At 34.0% G+C, this 25,030-nt stretch overlaps 1 protein-coding gene across 1 annotated transcript; it reads right to left on the bottom strand.

Annotated features, from left to right (window-relative positions):
* Window positions 1-8,300: 8,300 nt before the first annotated feature.
* Window positions 8,301-17,108, bottom strand: LOC131850156 (uncharacterized). Its single transcript, XM_059200333.1, has 5 exons — window positions 16,978-17,108; window positions 14,105-14,229; window positions 10,477-10,575; window positions 9,242-9,352; window positions 8,301-8,490 (listed from the first exon to the last, which is right to left on the bottom strand). Exons 1-5 carry the CDS (start codon window positions 16,997-16,999, stop codon window positions 8,383-8,385), a joined length of 465 nt encoding a protein of 154 aa, XP_059056316.1. The 5' UTR covers window positions 17,000-17,108; the 3' UTR covers window positions 8,301-8,382.
* Window positions 17,109-25,030: the final 7,922 nt, after the last annotated feature.

Here is a 25,030-nt window from a genome sequence, read left to right as displayed (position 1 = left end):
CCAACAGGAGGCCATATGTTGTGTATTATATAGAAAAGAATCAAAGTAGTTATCATAGTTTTATTAACATCTACCGAATAAATATAATTTCATTTCATTTTATCTCATCTCATCTCATCTCATCACATCTCATCTCATCTCATTTAATTTAAACATATATAATGTATTATTCTCTTTTATTGTAAACTTAAAAAGAATAGAATACAAACTACCAATAGACCACTAGTAAGAATTCATTACAAACAATATAATTAATACATATAATTAGTAAAAATCTTACTACGTTTTATATTTATTTACTGTATAAACTGTTTTAGTTTTAATTTACCAAATACTAACCAATTAGTTTAACAAATCAATCTCTACATGCAGCATCCGTTTACATCTACGAGGTATGAATCAGCCATTCATCCGATCATATTTCAGAAAGTCCACCATCATCATCATCACTGCCCGGAAGAAGTCCACTGCTAGACATAGGCCTCCCCCAAAGATCTCCACGATCTCCTGCGCTGCTCGCATCCAATGCCTTCCAGTGATCTTGACCAGATCGTCTTCCCACGCTGTGTCTTCCGGTCCGTGGTCGCCACTCGAGGAGTTTAACTTTACTGCCCCAACGGCCATCTGTCCTACGAGCTATATGCCCTGCCAATGAAAGTCCAATGAAAAAAAATTGTGTATAGAACATTTGACCGAAATTATTATTTTTCGTAAAACATAACAAATAAATAAAAAGAAACCTTTTTGTGAATAATTGACAGACTTTCCGCTTACATTTAGAAGGTATAACAAGATCTATTGAATACAGAAAACTGATTATTTTATCTTAAATATAATTTAAGATAACAAACCGAAAATTTGGGCCATCAAAGTGTCAGCCCTGAACTAAATTCATGGCTTCAGATTCTTGATTATTGCCGGGCGATTATAAAGGTGCCGGCTAACGGAGAAGAATTTTACCAAATTGGATTCTATACACGTGTCTTGCCTATCTTATAGGTTCGTATTAGGTTTAGTAACCTATCTATCGGCTTTTGTAGCATTTATTAGAGAGACGAAATTCTTCCATAATAATAATAATAATAATCTCAGGACAATTCACCACCAACCACTCAAGTTAAGTTGGCTAAAGCTTGTGTTATAGGTACTAGATAACTGATACAAATACATAGATATTTTTGGTTCGTAATTTAACACAGATAATTATACAAAGAAAACACCCAGACTGATACAAAAAATCATAATCATGAATATAAATCTTTATGACGTGCGAGGAATCGAACCCGCGACCATAGGACGTAAAGCGGTGTGTTAAAGCGCTAGACCGCCAAGGCCATCAATATATGTACATGTACAAGCTCATTTGAAAAAAAATAGAGCAGAGTATCTTGTCAGTTCTTCTTTACTCGAATAGATTTGACATATCATAACTCTGTAATACAACTACAGGAATAATATCTTTATATATTTAATAATAATATATTATGCATATAATTTTATAATTTTTTCAAAAATTCAAATGAAATCTATTACAGAGTTCATCATCATCATCATCATCGCAGCCCGGAAGACGTCCACTGCTGGACATAGGCCTCCCCCAAAGATCTCCACGACGATCGGTCCTGCGCTGCTCGCATCCAATGCCTTCCCGCGATCTTGACCAGATCGTCGGTCCACCTTGCTGGAAGCCTTCCCAGAGTTATGATATGTCAAATCTATTCGAGTAAAGAAGAACTGACAAGATACTCTGCTCTATTTTCTTTGAGTTAATTAAATAAATAAATAACCTTGGACAATTAATACAGCGACATCTAGTCCTACCATCACCATCTCCATGAAAAGGCTGGCTGTTGTAAGTTTATATATTAACTAGCTACTCACCCCGGCTTCGCACGGGTGTACATACATGTATTATATATATAATCCTTCTTCTTGAATCACTCTATCTATTAAAAAAACCGCTTCATCCGTTGCGTAGTTTTAAAGGTTTACGGAGATAGGGACAGATAGCGACAGCGACTTTGTTTTATACTATATAATGATAACAATATTTCAGAACAACTCACACAGCGCCATCTAGTCCCAAGCTAAGCAGAGCTTATGTAATGGGTACTAGACAACTGATATAAATGTTGATACATAGATACATTTTTTACAATATATATCTTACTTATTTACAATAGACGTCTACAAATAAATATAATTATGAATACAAATGTTTGCACCGTGCGAAGAATCGAACACGCGACCATCTGAACTAAAACAGTGTGCTAAACCGCTAGATCGAGTTATAATACAATCACATTATGAAAAAGTGCTTATATTAAATTTATTAAATAAAAATATTTCATTTCTATTTAGTGGCAACCCTAAATAAAAATTAGAGCTAGTTTATAGTAGAGGGTTATTGTCGGTCGACTGTAAAGGTGGCACGAACCAACCGAATTAAATGTTGCCAGCGAGTTTTACGATTCAAACACGAGCCATCACTACATCATAGTATCATGTTGGCGAGATTAAATGGGATTACATATTGAAATGAGATAAATTTATTTCGTAGTATTCTTATTCTTTATATATATTATATATAAAATTCTCGTGTCACACTTTTCGTTCCCATACTCCTCCGAAACGGCTTGACCGATTCTCATGAAATTTTGTGAGCGTATTGAGTAGGTCTGAGAATCGGCCAACATCTATTTTTCATCTCCCTGAAATGTTAGTGATAGTCCACCCCTAAATTTTTTTTTTATTTTTTAGACAAAATTATTAGTTTCTATTTTTTTATGATACAACATACAAAAATATATACATACATACGTATCCTAAATTTTCACCCTTCTATCATCAACCCCTATTTTTTTATAGCGTTATTAATTTATATGGCAAAACAACGAATGCCGGGACAGCTAGTAGTGTATATAAATAAACTAAGTAATATATATACTTATATCAGTTGTTTAGTATCCATAACACAAGCTCTGCTAACATTGGGTGGAGTACATGAATTATCCAAGGGAATGGATAAATCAGACAACGCCATCTAGTACCAATGTAAGCAGAGCTTGTGTTATGGGTACTATACAACTGATATAATTACTTAGATGTTTTTTGTAAATACATATAATATAATACATAATATACACAGAAAATATCTAGACAGATACAGAAATTATACTCATAACAAATATTGCACTGTGCGAACCGAACAGGAATCGAACCGATGACTGTCAGAAGGAAAGCGATTACTTGAATGACGAGCGTACATGGCAATAGTTGTTCATGCACGGGATTTTCATTCAAAGTTAGTCATAGACACCTATATAAATATACATTGTAAATACTGGCTTTTAAAATAAATAAATAAAATATTCAATTCAGTTTCTTGCCAATTCTTCTCAATTGGATCTATACACAGAACTGGACGGTAGCGTTAAAAAAAAAATATTCAATTGACTTTCTTACCAGTTCTTCTCAATTGGATCTATATGTATACTGAACTGGACGGTAGGGAAAAATAATATAATATAAAAAAAAATACGTTCATAAGCGACTAAAATATTCTACATGAAAAAATGATTTTTAATTTGAAATTCGTGGTCTAGCACCGTCGAAGCCAACATACACAAAATAGTTACAATTTTTTATAATTATTATAATTAAAATATATTCAATATCCATTTCTATACGTAATTAATTAGGTAATTTGTGAGTTAATTAAAATCCCACACGTAGTCGAACAGAACACGTCAAAACCATATCTACCCACAAAACTTTGATAAGACAGAAGTTTGCCATATCAACAATGAGGGTAGACAGATTAATCTGCCTATAATAATTGTTATTTAGGACGTTTGTAACACGACTCAAACTATCGGCTGCCCATAATATAAACACGATAAACATAAATGTATAGCAAATGAGAAAAAATATAGAAAATCAAATTTCAATCAAATTTTTGGGGATTTTTTTCAATTTCAGGAACCTCATATCAGTGTATTATGGGGTATTATGGGGTATTAAGGGGTATTAGGGGTGTATTATGGGGTATTAAGGGGGTATTATGGGGTATTAGGGGGTTATTATGGGGTATTATAGAGTATTATATATTTTTTTATTAAGGGTATTATACTAAATATATATATCCTGAATAGTATATACAATTATTGTCGTGTCAACAATATGCTCTAGTAAATTTTTAGATAAACCATAATTTGACTAATTTCGCCGTAATATATATAAAGGAGTTCGCAAATACGTGAATAATAATATACAGAAATAAATTTTGATTTAAGTTGATGGGAAAGGGATGTAAAAAATTAAAAAAGGGTTGAAAAACGCTTATTTTTCAAAATAACTCAATAATGGTAAGAAATAGAAAAAAATGTTTTGAATAAAAGTTGTAGAAAAAAAGTTATGCGTAGAATAAGTCCACCTCATTTTTTCATTATTATAATTTTTGTGGCTAAACAACAATTTAACCAAAAAAATTAAAAACTAAACAACAGCAGTTATTGATAAAATAAAAGGTCCTGTTTTGAGCAGATTTTTATTCTCTACAACTTTTATTTAAAACTTTTTTTTCATATTTCTTACCGTTATCGAGGTATTTTGAAAATAAGTGTTTCACAACCATTTTTTTATCTATTTCCCTTTAACTTAAATCAACTTTCCTTCATACGTGAATAATATTCACGTATTTGCGGACTTATTTCTATATATTGCACCAAAACCGATCACATCATGATTTTATTTAAAATTTTACTCGACTAAAACAGTCGTGTAAAAGTAAAAAAAATATAGGTAGGACAAAGGTTTTTAATTATAATAAATATTCTACGAAGAACAGAAGAGACTGGACATAACTTTTTGTCTTAACACATACTTTTTACTGGTCATTTCCGTTGTAAAATATTAATAATCTTATTTATATTCAAGTCTGTGAAGATTAAATGGACAATTTTGGCGAAATTGGTGGATTTTACAACAGTAAAAGTTTTATGAATTTCAGGCAGATGTTATTTGGCAGATTTTATGAGACAATCACTGTAGCCGAGGCTAGGATTCATTATACGCCGAGTAAAACGTTCGTTCGCACTGTTTTATTGACATTTCCTTATATTTTTATACCGCATTATGGTCAAAGTAATTTATTTCACTGGTGCGTAGAACTTTTACAAAGATAGACTGAGAATTTGTAGAATCGAAGTTTAATACATTTGTAATTTTTTTAGTAATAAGTATAGTATAAGTAAGGAGCCAACAGAATATAAGCGCTGCAGATTTATCTGTAACATTATGCTGAGTTGGCTACCTTTTCACTTTTGCGGCACATAAAGTCACCTACATTTCTTTTATTAATTCGTGTTTTTCTGTATCTCATGTATGTAATTGTGAATAAAAAACTTATCTATCTATCTAACTAAATTTTAGGAATTACGGCAGGTCCGGTGGTAAAGCAGTTTAGCCCATCGCTTTACTTCGTGGTCGCGGATTCGATTTCTCGCACGTGTCTAACATTTGTTTTAAGTATATTGTGTGATTCGTTCTGCGTGTTTTCTATGTATGTTTTGTATGTAAATACAAATAAATGACCTATATATTTATATCAGTTATCACACAATTACATACATATAACACAATTTCTGCTTGCTTTCAAACTAGATGGTAGATATTATTATTATTTAGTAGAATTTATTGTATTACATTTATTTGAGAGCTGTTTCTAATTAGTGACTATACAATACATGTAGTATTTTCGTAATACAATGTTTAAATTTATTATTAGAATAAATATGCTGTTAGGAGCTGGTGTCTATTATAAGTATGTGTAAACAGATCACCAAGAGAGCAACGTATAAAAGAGCAATACACAAGTTTCTCATTCTTCTTGTGATGAGTTTGCATTCCGAATGAGCGGTAGAATCAAAAAACTTGACTATTCAAAAGTCCTTATATTAAGTTTATTTGAATAAAGATTATATCTATTTCTATTTCTATTTTCTTATTTATAACTAGCTGCACGCTCGACTTTGTCCGTGTGGAATTTAACTTTATTTTTCTAAAATAAAAGTAGCCTAAGTTACTCCTTATTACCTCAGCTACCTGCCAAAAAATATCGCGCCAAATCGGTTCAACCATTTCAGAGATTAGCCGAAAGAAACAGACAGACAGACAGACAAAAATTGTAAAAAATGTTATTCTAGTGTATGTTCCGTATTATATTCATATGCATGTAGTAAACAATGTTTATTTCAATATTACAGACATTCCAATTTTATTTATATGTATAAATTTAAGTAAGAATATGTATAACAAACTAAAAGCTACTTACATACGGGTTTATATAAAGAAGCAGTCTTAAATTACAGTATTTTCTCGCCGCCCATTTAATACCTTGCGGATTTTTGGGGTAATTAATATAAACGGGACTTGGTCGTACATTTCAGTGAACGTATAGTGGTTTTTGATGTAGGATCACATTTAAGTAGAGTTATTTGCCTTCTCAAACTTCACAACTGAGCCTGTCATGATTATGTAGTTTAGAAACAAAATTAATTCAATTTCAGACTCATCCGTCATACTCGTGAACTTGCTGCTTGTAAGACTGTTCTGTTTGAGATACGCACACTGATTAAACTATTTTCTTCAAAGTAATTTTTTTATTTAGTCTATTCTCCAAATATTGAATTGAAAAATGAAACTTTGTTATTGTATTATATGTCTGTATATAAGTTCATTTGATAGAATAAGAGCTGAGTTTCTTGAGCGTTCGGTGTGCTCAGTAGAGTGAGGCTGACAGAAATTTCCCTGAGCAACTTTGGGAAGAGACCAAAAAGCCCGGGATCCAGATGGATCAAGACACTCTCCTTGATGTAAAGCCAAATCTCGAGGTCCTTGGCGTTGATATATCCAGTGACGTTCAGTTTTGCGGTCATTTGGAGGACAAGGCTAACATAGCCTCAAAAAAGCTTGGTGTGCACAGTAGAGTGAGACGGTATTTCACGGCGGCCCATCGCTTGTAATTATACAAGGCGCAGATCCGGCTGCATATGGAATACTGTTCTCATCTCTGGGCGGGAGCACCACAATACCAGCTACCTCCAGACTTGACATTATTATAAGAGTCTGTAATAGACCTACATGAAGATAGATATGTTGATTTTGATTTTGTTCTACGAAAAAAATATTACTTCATCCGTGATGACATTCATATTTGTAGTAGGTAATATAATAAAGTAGTCAAACTTATTAATTGCAAAAGGAATCATCATAATTAATTTAGAATCTGTAAGAATTCATAATACTAGCTGACTAATGACTATGTTGGTCCAAAAATAGCATAAAAATTTATCAAGTTGTTTGAGTTTGAGTTTGAGAGTTTATTCTGTACTAGCTACTATCTTCGCACGGTTGTACATGTATTATACATATAAACCTTCCTCTCGAATCACTCTATCTATTAAAAATACCGCTTCAAAATCCGATGTGTAGTTTTTAAGATTTAAGCATATATAGAGACAAACAGCGACAGCGACTTTGTTTGATACTATGTAATGATTATATTTTGTCCAATTTACATAATATCTCATTAAATTATAGCCTACATGTTATTATGTCGTATATATAAGCTATATATAAAATCCTCGTGTCACAGTTTTCGTTCCCATACTCCTCCGAAACGGCTTGACCGATTCTCATGAAATTTTGTGAGCGTATTGAGTAGGTCTGAGAATCTGCCAACATCTATTTTTCATCCCCCTAAATGTTAGGGGTAGTCCACCCCTAAATTTTTCTTTTTATTTTAAGGCAAAACAACGTTTGCCGGGACAGCTAGTAAGCTATATTACTGTAAAGCTTCACCCAAATCAGTAGTATTTGGATGAAAGAGTAACACACGTTTTTCTATCCATCTATTCATCTATATTATACTTACAATTTTTACATTTATACCAAATATCGAAATGTATTGTCTTCATTTCTATAAAATTTTATTAATCTGTTACAGCTGTTTTTAGTCGTGAAACAAAACTAAACAGACAGACAGACACTTTAACATTTATAATATTATTAGTATAGATATATATACAATCTACAACTGGTGTCATCTGAATTAGTTCAGTTTTAATTAGTTTCCTGGTTAATTAGTTTAATAATCAGTTTACTAAAATATAGACTAGCATATGTTTAAACAAATATAATTGAAAATTTTCTTCTATTACCAAGACAGTAGAAAATGTTCGCAACTCAAGAAGAGTTGAGAATATTTAGAAATTCTAAATTAATCAAATTAGCCCAGATAAATATCAAATTTTTTTATTTGATTCCACGACTTAAAATTTTTACTTCAACGGTCAAGGTGATTATTAAATTAAAAAAATATTAGGTCTTTATATTTTCAGCCATTTTCATTAGTATATTCCGTAGTAGATTTGCCAACATGGGATAGTTATGTCCAAGTAAGGGAGTTCGAAGTTGGGGTACGCAAACCTGAAACAAAACATGACATCTGATATGAACTGTTATTTTTAAATTTTCGTGTTTATATTAATATTATATAGTTGTAAGTATGGATGGATGTTTGTTACTCTTTCACGCAAAAAAATTAGATGAAACTTTATAGTAATGTAGCTTATATATCAGAATAATATATAGGCTATAAATTTCCCGCAATGAAAACGTGGGCACAGCGAGTTATTTATGTTATTAAACGTGTAGCGTAATTTCGTTGAACAATCTAGTGACGGTAGATGAAAAAACTGCTGTCACCTACTCTATTGACATCGCTGTTACTCCAGTCAGCTCGTGACCACAGCTGTGCAACCTAGTCGAAACGTCGAGAGAGATAAATACCTTTATTTGCTATAAAATTGTTCGTGTTAAGACCAGGTTAATAAGTATAAATAATAATATGAGCTGGCCAGTAAAAATGCAGTTTAAAACCATATAGCAATGTTTCTAACTGCTAAACGAAATTTAAACCATATCCCCCGCCGTGTAGACAGATATTTTGTTGACGGCCTCGGTGATCTAGCGGAGTGTGCCATACACATAACTTCCGATGGTCGCGGGTTCGATTCCGCGTACGACACAAACATTTGTAATCATGAGTATGGTGTTTTCTATGTATATTATGTACGTATTTACAAAAAGAAATCTAACTATATATAACAGTTGTCTAGTACCCAAAACACAACTTGAGACTAGGCACTATCTGAGTTGTGTCTTAAGATAAACTTACAACAGCCAGTAGAACGACTAGTAAGGGACACAGAAGGTTGATAAGCAATGATAACACAGCTCGCACCATCCACCACAGTCCAATAACGACCAGCACGCTCGCTAACATGACCTGCATAAAAATGTAACAAAACGTAGCGTTAAAAAAAATTTTTATGTAATCATCATCATCATCATCATCGCAGCCCGGAAGACGTCCACTGCTGGACATAGGCCTGCCCCAAAGATCTTTTATGTAATAGGAACGGCGAACTAGCTTATGGCCAACCTGGTAGTTAGTGGCCTTTTTTTCGGACTACTCTAGTGGTGGTGCCAGCAGCTGGCTTTTAAAACTTCACCAGACGATAGGGGGCGAGTGCAGATGGCACACCAAACCCACGGAAGGACTTATGGAGCGGCTAAAGACCAGCTCCCGCCTGACGGATGACTTTAGTCTGAAGGCATCGCTATGGGTTCGAACCTCGGCTCAAGCCCTCGTAATTTCAATCCCCGTTTGTATTGGACGGGGATTGGATCCATCTGTGGCTACCGTCATATACATGAAGGGCGTTACGAATATAATCGAAAAAAGTAAATATTACCTTTATAAAATACATTTAGATAAAAATAATAAATATATTATGTCCAAATTTATTCACCCCTTCAACGTTAGATGACGCTGCATAAATTCTACAATTCGCTATATTTTCGTTTTCTGTATAGTATAGATATATTCTAAAATAATTTTATTTACACCTGGGAGCGTCCGGACGCTCGACATCCACATCCCTGATTGACCTAGGTTCGAACCCCTGGCTATGTGTCTTCGGAATAAAGTCTTATCCGTCAAACATGAGTTGGCCATCAGCCGCTCCATAAGTCCTTCCGCAGGTTTGGAGTGGCAACTACACTCGCCCCCTATAGTTCGGTGAAGCTGTAAAGGCCAGCTGCGGCTAACAGCATTTGAATAATTCAAATAAAATGGACATAAAGTCATCATGTACCACTCGTGCGTTACCATTCCGGAGTACTACGATGTTATTGCACGGTACCCTAATTAATTTCACTGCTATATCTCACCTACCAACAGAAACACAGCTTAATTCAATAACGGTCGGAATTTGATCACTAATACAGAAGTAACGGTAGTGGATTTTCCGCGATAATTGTGGTCTCAGACATGCTAATTGTAGCAGAATTAAAAAAATATATAAATCTATTAAAAAGTTATTTGCTTTCATAATAGACTAATATTACCTGAGCATCCTCGTGTGCATGGAGCCAGGACCTCAACATCTGCACCGCGCCAGCTGGGCCTCCACTATTATCTCCACAAGTTGATCGAGATACACTGAACTATGGAGAAATATATTTATTTATTTATCCGAAAAAACAAAAAAAATCAAACACGAGCTTCTGTAGGCAATATAAAATACCTTATTTGTATACTTTTTCGTTTACTACACAGTATTCTTATAGTTAATTTAATTTAAACGGGTTTTAACATTACCACTTAACTGCCGGCACGTATCGACATTAACAATGCTATTACTCCACTCTGCTCTTGACCATACCTAGTGCAATCTAGTAGAAACGTACGCTCCTGCCGGGACAGCCCCGATTCTCTTGGATCTCTCTGATAAGTACCTTTACCTTTACCTTTGGTCGTGTTAAAACACGTTTAAGTACAAGCATAATGGGAACTGCTAAAAACGGTGTCTAGTTCCAGATAAACGGGGCCTGTCGCCCCTGGAGAAAAAGCCGGTTTCGCTCCGTGACCCTAACTGAGGGTGAAAAAGCCCGATGGTAAAGATTCGATGGTAAAGTCAAGGGCAACACTTTGCTGTTTCACTCTTACTTAGTTGAGTATAGTTTTATCTCGTAGTCGGTTGCATTGTGGTTTATTTATGTGTTTATATCAAAAGAGTTGCTCATAAAAATAAATTGATGCAATCATTTATTTAAAGGGTTGAAATAATATTAAGCCAATAAATTAAAAACGAATGTATTTATCTGACATCATAAAATGGTTACCGATTTCTCGAATGAAATGATTCACCAAATTGCTACATTCTTATTTTCATGCACGATTACAGTATACGGTACGGTAAAAATATCTTTAAATCTTAATTAAAGTTTAAATTTGTTAGCAATTTGGTATTAGGTTTAGTCGTATTCAAATCTAAATTTGGCGATGATAATCAGAATTAATGGCAATCGAAAAATTACCTGAAGGAGATCGCTTTTAGTGATATGGATGTTCACTGTTCTCCCCTCTAATTTATATTTTGCGATTGTTGTTTCTTTATCGTAATCTTTAAAGTTATCTAGACTATGATACTACCCATAATGTCTGCTATATCAAACTCTGATACATGTAGTAAAATTGATATACCTCATTTAAAAATTTTCTTGTATATAAAAATGAAATAACAATTGTTAGTCACGCTAAAACTTGAGAACTCCTAGACCGATTTGGCTAATTTTGTGTTTGGAGTTATACAAAATAACTCCAAGAAAGGTTTAATTGGTGAGAAATATTTAAAAAATCATTGAAAATGGTAAGAACAATAATTTTATTTTCTTATACAAACTGTTTGATTCAAAAAGACTTTTGTGCAAAAAACCTATGATATTTAATTCCGAGGCGGAACAGAGTTCGCGGGATCAGCTAGTATTTAATATAAGTACTTCTGTGTAAACAACATTATGTACCGAAGTACATGGCATTAAACAATACAATACAAATTTATTTCATTTTTATATGTAAGTGTTTTTGAAATAATCATATTTTTTTTTTTTATAACACGTGACAAACGGGCATGCGGCTCACCTGATGGTAAGTGATTACCGCCGCCCATGAGCACCCGCAACACCAGGGGAATTGCAAGTACGTTGTCGGCCTTTTAAAAAGGAATAAGCTCTTTTCTTGAAGGTTTCAATATCGTATCGGTTCGGAAATACCATTGCTGGAAGGTGATTCCACAATGTGGTTGTGCGAGGCAAAAAGTTTCTAGATAACCGTACTGTGGAAGACCGCCATTCATCCAGATGATCAGGATGGTATTTCAGTTTCTGGCGGGTGGTACGGTGGTGAAACTCAGCAGCTGGTATTAATCCGAACAATTCCTCAGAACACTCCCCGTGATATATGCGGTAGAAAATGCACAGAGATGCAATATCTCGCCGCAAAGCCAATGGGTCGAGTCTGTCACATAGACGTTGATTTATTAATAGACCGACTTCATATATTATGAGCTGAGATAATGGTGTACTGTATTAAGAATTTATATAAGGAACTAGCTGTCCCGGCAAACGTTGTTTTGCGATATAAATTAATAACGCTATAAAAAATAGGGGTTGATGATAGAAGGATGAAAATTTAGGATTGTATGTATTTTTGTATGTTGTATCATAAAAAAGTAGAAACTAAAAATTTTGTCTAAAAATAAAAAAAAATTACGGGTGGACTACCCCTAACATTTAGGGGGATGAACAATAGATGTTGGCCGATTCTCAGACCTACTCAATACGCTCACAAAATTTCATGAGAATCGGTCAAGCCATTTCGGAGGAGTATAGGAACGAAAACTGTGACACGAGAAATAAGGCGGATAACGGGCTAATGGCCTTAGAATAGTTTGAAAATAATAACCGAGTACAACCCACAAAAGACTCATTTCAATCGCATTACTCAAATTCTAAAGATAGATATCCTCATCTAATAATTGTTGTACTGTAATGAAGAAACGTTTTATATTCTAAATTTGTATTTGAATTTATAGTTCTTTTTATATTACATTCTTGTTTTTGATACTTCAATTTCCTTCATTCTATTCCTAATTGTCAGTAGTCTATATTAATATATTTTCTCCGTTTACCTAGTCTTTTTTCTTATTACTACAACAATAATAATAAAGCTGAGAGAGCGAGACGATGATAGTGAGGATAATAAAAATATTTATTTCCACAAAAAAACATTGTATAAACTATATAAAACAAAACAAATATTTCTGAAGGTATACAGTTAAAAATGAGTACCTCCCGTACAGTTATCTAACTAAGTGTGTTACGACAAGGTAATAATCTCGCACTATACGATGAATAAAAAACTACTATTCACATTTTATACTAAACTTAACTTAATATGCTATCGTCGTCATCGATCTCACATTGTATTTTACTGGTAAAGGCTATAACAGAATAGCAGAGAGGGTGGACTCACTGCCCTCACTGAGTTATAGACCGTTTTGTCTCATTCATTAGTTTTAAATTATATTATTGTATGGGCAATAGTTGTATTGTGTAAAAAGTTTTTGTTTGAGACAACTAAAGATGATTATTATTATTTTTTTTTTCCCAAAAATTTTTATTATTATTATTATTATTTTATACAAAATACAGGACCGTATAAGAAGCACTAACTTTTAAATAACAACCGAGTTATGTTATTATAACTCGAATTGAGAACCGACACATTTTGATTTGGATCCCTAAAATATGGTCGAGTGCAGTGATGGCTGGCTCATCCGTCATACTCGTAAACGAGTGCTGCTTGTAGGGACTGGTCTGCTCTTATCACTACGACTGATTTAATCTTATTGTGTTTTTATATTTGACCCAAAAAATTAGTGCTGGTTGGTAGTTTGTATTCACACGTTTCGACTTGTAAATGTAAACTTACAAGGATTATTTAAAAGAGCAACACACAAGTTTCTTGCTCGTTCTTCTTGTGATGAGACAGCATTTCGAGCGAGTGGTAGATAAAAAACAAATTGTTATGACTATTCAAAAGTGCTTAAATTGAATAAATGATTTTCTATTCTATTCTATTCTATTCTGATGGAGAATAAAATAAAGTAGTAGTCATTTAGCTTTTACTAACATTGTGTCCGAACAGACTCCTTTGCCAATGGTAATGGTCAGTATACATCTTGGTTGCAGCTATGTCATCAATCATTTGGGTTGCATAGAACAATGAAACGTGTAGTTGCCCACTTCCCCGCTGATCTGTTGGACATAAGTATCATTTTACCAATGAAAATGTTGTATAAAATCATCTATCACAACAGGAGATGGCGTGGTGGAACGGGTCATGAGGGTCCCTAAAATATGGTTGAGCGAGCCATCATTGCTCACTCACTATACTCGTGAACGGGTGCTGCTTATAGGGACTGGTCTGCTCTGATAAGTATGACTGATTTATTTTGTCACTCAAGTAACTATCCATTTATTTATGTCAACTTTACTACTTGGAAATTTGTATTCACTGAGCGCTGTGTTGTAGTATGTAATATTATGTTATCTGTGGTTGTAGTAATAAGAAAAAAGACTGGGTAAACGGAGAAAATATATTAATATAGACTACTGACAATTAGGAATAGAAAGAAGGAATTGAAGTATCAAACAAGAAACTAAAGAGAAACTATAAATTTTAAAATACAAATTTCGATATAAAAACTCATTTCTTAATAGCCAGTTACAGTACGAAGTAATGGCTGCCTCACCAGTTATGCCTGCTGCTTATAACCACTTGTCTGCTCTGATATCTGATACTTTTATTTTATTACTCTATTAATTTTTATCAAATTTGTTATTTAGCAGTTTGTATACAGAAAAAAATCCTTTCATTCCACTCATACGCTATCAACCAGCTTCTGTTTTTTCTCCTATATCCAAAAGTTGTCTGGTAGAAGTTGATTAAGCGATAAGATCGCCTTTTGTATCTACAAACTCTAAATATCCTACTTTGTTTTGTATTTTTTAAGGTACAACAAAGAGTAAAATAATTCTTAAAAATGAACAGCATTTATTTAAAAGAGCAACACGCAACAACCGAGGACGTCAATTATTATTAAACCTACCTGAACTATCTGATTAAGAAGCACTGTAAACATTACATAAAATATATTGTTATCCCTTCCAGTTTTTCGTAATTAGTGGGGTACAGGATGGCTGTTTATGGGCGGTAACTCAGACAAAAAGGGCATACGAGCAGCCGGGAAAGGAATACACGAGATATATAGACGAGATATTTCAACCTGTTATAAACGTCTGGTCACGAATCGACTGGAGATAGCGATATAAACATTGATTACAAGCAGACAGATCTATCTACCCGCTTTCTTCGCCTTTTCTGCGTACACTGTCACCTCTTCCGATCGATCCCCCGTCCAATTCAAACGGGGATCGAAATTACGACTGCTTGAACCGATGATCAAACGCCAAGCAGTGCTCTCAGATTAGAGTCGTAGCCGTAAGGCGGGAGTTGGCTTTCAGTCGCTCCACAACTCCTTCCAAGTTAGGGGACGAAAGGGGATTGTTAGTAATAAGATAATGGATTGATTATCTTATTGCTGTAATGTATATGTCAGGTTGACCTCCACGCGGTTCCCCTGGAAACCATCGTGATAAATTCTTGGTGAATTTGTCACGATGGGCTAACTGACCTGACTTCATGTTCATCTTATCATCCGCCACTGGTGCCCCGTCAGCGTAAACCGTTAGCGCAGGCAGGTGCGCCATTCCATTATCATCCAAAAAATACTCCTTCCATAGATTTGGAGTCCCAAATACACTCCTATCGTTCGTTAACGCTGTAAAGGCCAGCTGCGGCCAACAGCATTAGAATAATTAAAAAAAAACCGTCACCCCTACTACTGGAGATGTCCAGTAGTAGGGGTGTTATTTGATAGTCACAACATAATAAGGAATAAGCTTTAATAATATTAAAACGGTAAATATTTCGTTTGTACAATGTGAACAATTATAAACAATTTTGAAGAAAGTTTAAAAAACAGATTAAAGAAATATAATTAAGAAATAAACTTTTCAAGAAATATAAGTTCTTATCTGAATCATAAAAAATAATAACTGTGTTTTGGACTGACGTTTCACACCGGAGCAGTCGTAAAGTTAGTGCTATAACTATTTGCAGGGAGACGTCGTAATATTATTGTATACTAGCTGTATGTACTATGGTCGTATTATTTTATTTTCAACATATAATAATTTATTTCCAGCATTTACCTGCTGCTAGCTTGCTGTTTATCATTTCAGCTTTTAAAGAAAACTCAACAAAATTTAAAAATAACATTTCATCTTCAACGACGAATTAAACATTCATAAATATAGAACCAAAATATGTCTAGCAGTTTAGCACACCGATTTACTTCCGATTGTCGCGGATTCGATTCCTAGCACGGTGCAAACATATGCATATTCATGAGTATGATTGTTTGTATACGTCAGAGCGCTTATGTGTATTACGTATGTATTTACAAAAAAAAATATATCTAAGTATTTATATCAGTTGTCTAGTACCCATAACACAAGGTCTGCTTACCGTGGTACTAGATGATGCTTTGTTAATTGTCCAAGGTTATTTATTATTATTATTATAGCTTGACTTGGTTGAGTCCTCGGTGATCTAGCGGTTTAGCACAGCACCTGATTCGATGGTCGCGGATACAAAGTCAAGACTTTGTATCCGCAGTTTGTATTCATGAGTAATTGTCTCAATCTAGGTGTTTTCTACGTATATTATGTAATTACAAAAAAAAACTATATATTTATACAAAAAAAAATCTAATTACCTATATATATCAGTTTTCTAGTACCCATAACACGAGATCTACTTAGCTTGGAACTAGAGGACACACCGCCATCTATTCCCAAGCTAAGCAATATTGTTACTTTCTGTCATGCAATCTGACCGACTCTAAAAATATAAAGATATTTTTTGAGAAAAAAACTCACCAGTGAACCAAATTCTGGACATATCCACAAACCACAGACAATATAGCCATTTTATATTAGTGAATTGTAAAAATTAAATAATTATTTTTGTCATTTTAGCGGTCAACTAGATTTCCTTCAGTCTTGACACTTTTTTTTATCGACGCCAAAGTTAGGAATTTCTTTCTTCCTTTCAAATCCGTAGAGGTGGACAAATAGACAAAAAGTTTGTTATCAATTTATGGCAGAAGTTGAGTCGTACAATTGTGATTTGTAGTTGTTTCATTATCTGTGGCATGTTTTTTTTATAGAACCTTTGATTTGTTGTGTTTAGTTTTACGAGTCTACAAGTTTTATGTGTGTTCTTTGTTCTTATTACTTAAAGGCGGAGTTAAATTAAGATTAAGTAACTGATAACAAGAATTAGACCAGAGTACACGGTGAACTGTAGAATCAGGTTTTTTTTTATTTGAATGGTAAAAAAGCTGACTGTTAAACTGATGGTAAGTGGTAACAACTGCCATGTAGATTGTTTTCTAAGATGCGTCATTGAAATTATGAAGGCATGATAGTCTTCTGGAATGACAATGCATGAGGTTATATGATAACCTGATATCCGTATGAAACGTACTACGGACGGTATATGATAACGTGATGTCCGTATGAGAGGTACTATGGACGGTATATGATAACGTGATGTCCGTATGAGAGGTACTATGGACGTTATATGTTAACGTGATGTCCGTATGAGAGGTACTATGGACGGTATATGATAACGTGATGTCCGTATGAGAGGTACTATAGACGGTATATGATAACGTGATGTCCGTATGAGAGGTACTATGGACAGTATATGATAACGTGATGTCCGTATGAGAGGTACTATGGACGTTATATGTTAACGTGATGTCCGTATGAGAGGTACTATGGACGGTATATGATAACGTGATGTCCGTATGAGAGGTACTATAGACGGTATATGATAACGTGATGTCCGTATGAGAGGTACTATGGTCGTTATATGTTAACGTGATGTCCGTATGAGAGGTCCTATGGACGGTATATGATAACGTGATGTCCGTATGAGAGGTACTATGGAAAGTATATGATAACGTGATGTCCGTATGAGAGGTACTATAGACGGTATATGATAACGTGATGTCCGTATGAGAGGTACTATGGACGGTATATGATAACGTGATGTCCGTATGAGAGGTACTATGGACGTTATATGTTAACGTGATGTCCATATGAGAGATAATATGGATGTTATATGATGTCCGTAGTGCTGTTCATGTACCTATATAAGCGACGGTTACCACTTACCATCAGGCGGGCCGTCAGGTTATTTGCCATTCAAATTTAAAAAAAAACTTCATCATCGTAATAAATACCAAAATAGTGATAGTTTACAAAATGATTATAGAGTTATATTGTCTTTATGTCTGTGTGTTTACGGAAGCTAATCTCAGAAACAGCTCAACTGATTTAGATACTGTTTTCACTAACATATTCTTAACTTATAATATAAGCTTCACTTATAATTTAATTTTTATTTCATTCCAAGGTTTAAAAATAACAAAATTATAAACTATAATTATCTCAATAACCACGAGAATGAACTCGCGGTTTCAGTTAGTAAATAATAAATCGTATTACATCATAATCCTTTAAAACTATGTTAACAATATATATATATTCGTGTAAAACATAAATAGAGACGACTGTACTCTAAATTGTATCATATCTCAGCTTGTAGCGCGTGTAGGGCAGCAACACTTTCACTAAGAGCTGAGGATAATACGGTTTTAAAAAATGAAATACATTTATGTCTTTTACAGCATTAATGAATTTATTTAAACCCATATAATATTTTCTTCGGATTACTTTAATGCTGTTGGCCGCAGCCGTCCGATACGGCTGCATCGGACGGTAGTACTGTTTGTTTGTGTATGTGTGTGTGTGTGTGTGTGTGTGGGTGTGGGTGTGTGTGTGTGTGTGTGTGGGTGTGTGTGTGTGCAGGTGCATGTGTATTTATATCTGTGTAAATTTATTTATTAGATCTACAACAAAGAGTTATAGTCTAGCCATCTAATAGATTTGAAACTGTATTCATTTTCTGATGATGCCGTTTAGATGCGAAACATATGTAGAAATGTGGGTGTAAATCCGATAACCGTTAGAGTATGATCACTAGTGGGGAAGATAATAAAACTTCCGGTAGTGCAACTTACAACTAACTAACCAAGTAAGTGCTGTTTGTGTGTATGTGTCCGTGTGTGTGTGAGCGTGCGCATGTATGTGTGCGTATGAGCGCGTGTGTGTGTGTTATTATTATTATTATTGTTATTGTTCTTTATTTATTTTTTTCTCAGCCTTTGCTTTCTCTTATTATTGTTATTATAAATTTATTATTGAGGCAGCTTATCTACGAGTGAAAATAGCGTCAAAAAGATAGATGCAAAGTAAAAAAAATACTATTTTTATATAAATACCGTATATACTCTTATATGTATTTAGTGAAAAGTTATTTATTTAAAATTACAAACGGACACTTCAATTTCTTTTTTATTTGTATACATATATATACAATCCATAATAATCCAGAATTTATCTTAAAAGTACAGCACGCAAGTTTCTTTTCCGTTCTTTTTGTTATGAGACAACTTTCCAAATGAGCGCTAAATTAAAACAAACTATTCAAAAGTAATTGCATTTAAGATTCTTAGAATAAAGAATTTTGTCTTCCGTTCCATCCTATTCTTTTATATGATGTTCTGTTCTGTTCTATATTATTTTATCCTGAAATTTCCGCTACACTTCAGTGTCACCCCACATTTAGTGTAGTGATAAATTAAAGCTTAGCATGTTGGGGACATCCGCTGTGGCCTTTATTGTATTCAAACTAGAGTTTGCACTCCGCAAACATATTTATACCATTATGATATACATTGTTTTTAGTTCATTTAGTTATTTTAGTTTCTTTTTTAATTTGGTAACTAATTGTTACTGAAGTATAGTTATAGCGAGTAGGTTGTTTGTAAGAAGTTGTTTATAGCGTTAAAACATTTTTCTTAATTCAATATCTGTACACTATATGTATACAAATAAACAAAATTTATGTGTCTGTTTGTAATATCAAATTAATAGTTTTTCACTAAATGCATATATTATAAAAATACACACGGATTTTACAATAATGATATTAAAAAATATTGTCTGCTTATTCTTGCTAATATTTAAAATAGATGAATCGATTTTGATAGGAATTAAAATAAAATAATAATAAGGCGAGTAAAATAAATATAAGGAGTAACTTTAGAAACATTTATTTTATAAATTTTATTTATTTTAATTCAACGTTCATCTATAAAATAATCTAGTTACGCAGAATAGAATAGAATAGATAATCATTTATTCAAATAAACTTACATTGAAGCATTGCTATTAATCTACCGCTCATTCGGAAAGCTGTCTCATCACAAGAAGAATGAGCAAGAAACGTACAAAATATAGCAAGGAAAGTAATATTTTTTTAACAGTATACCCTCACTAATTTTATTACATTTAACTTATAAAGTAAAAATTAAGAATCATACACAACAGCTGTTAAAATTGTATGAAATAAAATATTCGTATTCAATTCTTTTAAAATAATGAACTAAAACATTAATGAAATAAAACGAAGAGTAATCAAATGCCAGCCAATTTGATACCAACCACTACAATAAACATTTACGTTTATTTTCCCCGTTTCCACTAGATAGGTACCGAAAACAAAACAAATAAACTTAAAATCACAGTTCACAAACTAGAAAACAGGAAATAAACAAGCCGGAACATATTATACACATTCACTGTAACATTCGGACATATTTCGCTCATGAAAACGAGAATAAACCGCGCCATACCTCGTGGTTTTTGCACTGAGATGATTCAGGTAGAGCGGGCAATGGATGCATGCCGATATATATATATATATATTAAAACTAAGTCACCGTAGTTGAGTAGCGGTTTTCTCACCGAACAGTCAACATTTTTTTTTCGGACTACTCTAATGCTGTTGGCCGCAGCTGGCCTTTACAGCTTCACCGGACGATAGGGGGCGAGTGCAGATGGTACTCCAAACCCGCGGAAGGACTTATGGAACGGCATGCATGCCGATATATATATATATATTGAAACTGAATTCTCGTAGTTGAGTAACGGTTTTAACACTGAACAGTCAATATGTTTTTTCGGACTACTCTAATGCTGTTGGCCGCAGCTGGCCTTTACAGCTTCACCGAACGATAGGGGGCGAGTGCAGATGGCACTCCAAACCCGCGGAAGGAATTATGGAGCAGTTAAAGGCCAACTCCCGCCTGATGGATTCGACTTTAGTCTGAGGGCACTCCTAGAGGTTCGAACCTCAGCTCAGGCCGTCGTAATTTCGATCCCCGTTTGAATTGGACGGGGGATCGATCGGAGGGGGAGGCAATCAACAATAGGCTTCCAAGCTATGACTCTACCTAATGTTTGATAATGACTTATTCAATACCGGTCGGAATTTGACTATAAGAGAAGTTTGTAACGGTATATAAATCAATAATGTACCCATTACTTACAATTACCTTCCTCGACATGAAAATATATTTTAAGATTATAGAAACCCAATATTGTACAATAAAATTAAATCGATTCACAATTAATCTTTAATCATTACATAGTATAAAACAAAGTCGCTGTCGCTGTCTGTCCGTCCCTATGTATGCTAAAATCTTTAAAACTACGCAACGGATTTTGATGCGGTTTTTTTAATAGATAGAGTGATTCAAGAGGAAGGTTTATATATATAATACATGTACACCCGTGCGAAGACGAAGCGGGTAGCTAGTGTATAATAAAAACATTACGCACTCCAAACAGCTACTCTACATTAGGTCCCCGTGGCTCCTTATCTCCCCGGGTCACAGTAAATTTGTTTTGCCCCAGTTTTTCATCTTCTCCGCAATATATTTCCAAGTTGTCGGGAACACGGAGCTCCTACGAGATTGACCAACATTTTTCATTTTAAATTAACCTCGTAAACCCTGTCTTAGGGAGAATCAGAACGGATAATGCGTTAAATATTATTATTATGGGGGTATATTTTACGATTAGACAATTAGGGTAAAAATACCAGGGAATATAGTAAATTATTTTTATTACAGGCAACTTCTGATGGAAATTGGTAACTTTTTTTTATGTATATAAATGAAGTTTGACATTCGTTATTTGAATTTGGCGCGCATTCCAAGTTGATTATAACAATAATATCTACGGGTATTGTACCCAAAACACTTCAAAATAGTCTGCAAACATTAAATATTCACCCTTCCAAAACATATCTCCTACAAAAAGCCACAATACTAAGTACTTGTCGCATAACCTGAAAATTCTTAACCTCCTCAACAATATCATCACACAGCACAACCTCTCCCACACTTGGCTAAGGCTCGTGTAGGTGAGTATTACCTTCTTTTAATTTTTTTAAAAGAAGAGAAAGAAAAAGAAAAGATAATAATAATAATAATCTCAGGACAATTCACACAGCGCCATCTAGACCCAAGTTAAGCTAGCTAAAGCTTGTGTTATGGGTACTAGATAACTGATACATATACATAGATTTTTTTTGTAAATATTTACATATTATATATAGAAAACACCCAGACCGAAACAAACAATTATACTCATGAATACAAATGTTTGTGCCGTGCGAGGAATCGAACCCGCGACCATCGGTCGTAAAGCGGTGTGCTAGACCGCTAGACCACCGAGGTCGTCAAATCATAATCACATAATAAACGTCAGAATAAGGTATGTCATTCATCGAGGACGTTTCTAGATCTTACAAAATTGGTACTTTTTTATACTACGGTGGTCAAATAAGCATACGGCCCATCTGATGGTAAACTGTTATCGTAGCCTATAGTTACCTGAAACATAAGGGGTGTCACGTGCGCATTGCCGACCCTTAAGAAACCTTAATATACCCTTCTTGGAAGACCCCATGCTGTAGTCTCGTGAGAAAACCTAGCAGGTAGATCATTCCACAATCTGAATATACGCAGAAGGATGCAGGAATAATGAAATATGTAAAGTTGTTTATAATTTGTGAAACAATATATTAAAATATTGGTCCTCCTCTTTTACGCAAAAACTACTGAACGGATTTTGATGAAACCTTTCCAGTAATATAGCTATACATCAGTATAACATATAGGCTACAATTTTATATATATACTTTATTGCACTTTTAAATAAAAGTTTTGAATATACTTTATAAGTTTTGTTTACAAAGGAGGTTATACATAAGTTATAAGCTTTGATTTCGAGGAGTTATCTCTAAAAGAGATCTCTTCCAGTCAACCCAAAACAGCGTGACACAGGAAGTGGTGCGTGGGTCACAGGAGTGAAAATAATAAAATTAAGAAAAGACACAGGTAAAATCGCAAGCACAGCTAGTATACTACTATACTTGAAAAACATATAGATTTCTGCAACGTTCTATTAAATTTCATATGTACTATCACTGAAACTGGAAAATTACATTAATTTTCAGTGTAATCGTATTTAACACCTGGCTGTAATCAACTTACCGTTCAGAAGATTCCCGGAGAGAGCATGTTATTACAAACTGAAACCACAATATTTCAAACTAAATATTTTCAGCTTACTAATATTATAAAATATTATAAATGTGTATTTTTGTGAGTATGGATGGATCTTTGTTACTCTTTCACACATAAACTACTGAACGGATTCTAATGAAACTTTACAATAATGTAGCTGTCAAAAAAGTCCCACCAAAATCGGTCCAGCCATTTCAGAGATTAGCCGGAACAAACAGACAGACAGACAAATATTTAAAAAAATGTTATTTTTGTGTATGTACCGTATTTATATTCACGTGCATGTAGTAAAAAACGGTTATTTCAATATTGCAAACAGACACTCCAATTTTATTTATATGTATGGACTAACTTTTGCCCGCGGCTTCGCTCGCGTTAATTTATCCTCTTAGGGGTGGAATTTATCAAAATCCTTCCTTAGGGGATGCCAACGTCATAGTAGCTTTATGCATGTAAAGTCTCATCCCGATTGGTTTAATATTGACAAAGTTTCATACAAACTTTCATTTCCTATTTTATCCCCTTGGGGGTAGAATTTATCAAAATCCTTCCTTAGGGGATGCTAACGTCATAGTAGCTTTATGCATGTAAAGTCTCATCCCGATTGGTTTAATATTGACAAAGTTTCATACAAACTTTCATTTCCTATTTTATCCCCTTGGGGGTAGAATTAATCAAAATCCTTTCTTAGCGGATGCCTACGTCATAACATCTACTTGCATTCCAAATTTCAGCCCGATCCGTCCAGTAGTTTGAGCTGTGCTGTGTGATAGATCACTACGTCAGTCACCTTTGAGTTATATATATTTATATGTATAAACATAAAACATTGTCAAAGGAAAGAGGCAACAATGTGCGGCCTTATTGCTGAAAAGCGATTTCTTCCAGACAACCTTAGGATGGAGAGGAGCTATTAGACTTTGAGATAATAGTTACTAAAAAGAGCAAGACACATGTTTCTAGCTCGTTCTTCTTCGTGACTGCTTTCCAAATGACCCGTAAAGTCAAATGAAATAAGAATTATCTTTAGTTCAAAATTAATCATATTGAGATTATTTAGATAGATAGATAAAATTTTTTATTCACGTTACAGGCACACGCTCACAAGGCACTGTATAATAAGAACAAAAATAAAGACATATAAACAATTTTTTTTCTTTTTCACACAGAAAGAACAAAAATAAAGACATATACAATTTTTTTTTTCTTTTTCACACAGAGCTATCTAGACCCAAGTTAAGCTAGCTAGAGCTTGTGTTATGGGTACTAGATAACTGATACATACACATAGATATATTTTTTGTAAATACTTACATATTATACATAGAAAACACCCAGACCGATACAAACAATCATGCTCATGAATACAAATGTTTGTGCCATGCGAGTAATCGAACCCGCGACTATGGGTTGTAAAGCGG

Source organism: Achroia grisella, unplaced genomic scaffold (assembly GCF_030625045.1).
Source record: "Achroia grisella isolate CSIRO2021 unplaced genomic scaffold, CSIRO_AGI_Agris_v1 utg11170, whole genome shotgun sequence".
Taxonomy (NCBI): Eukaryota; Metazoa; Arthropoda; class Insecta; order Lepidoptera; family Pyralidae; genus Achroia; species Achroia grisella.
Note: the sequence above shows the minus strand (reverse complement) of the source record. Positions and strands in the feature narration are given on the sequence as shown.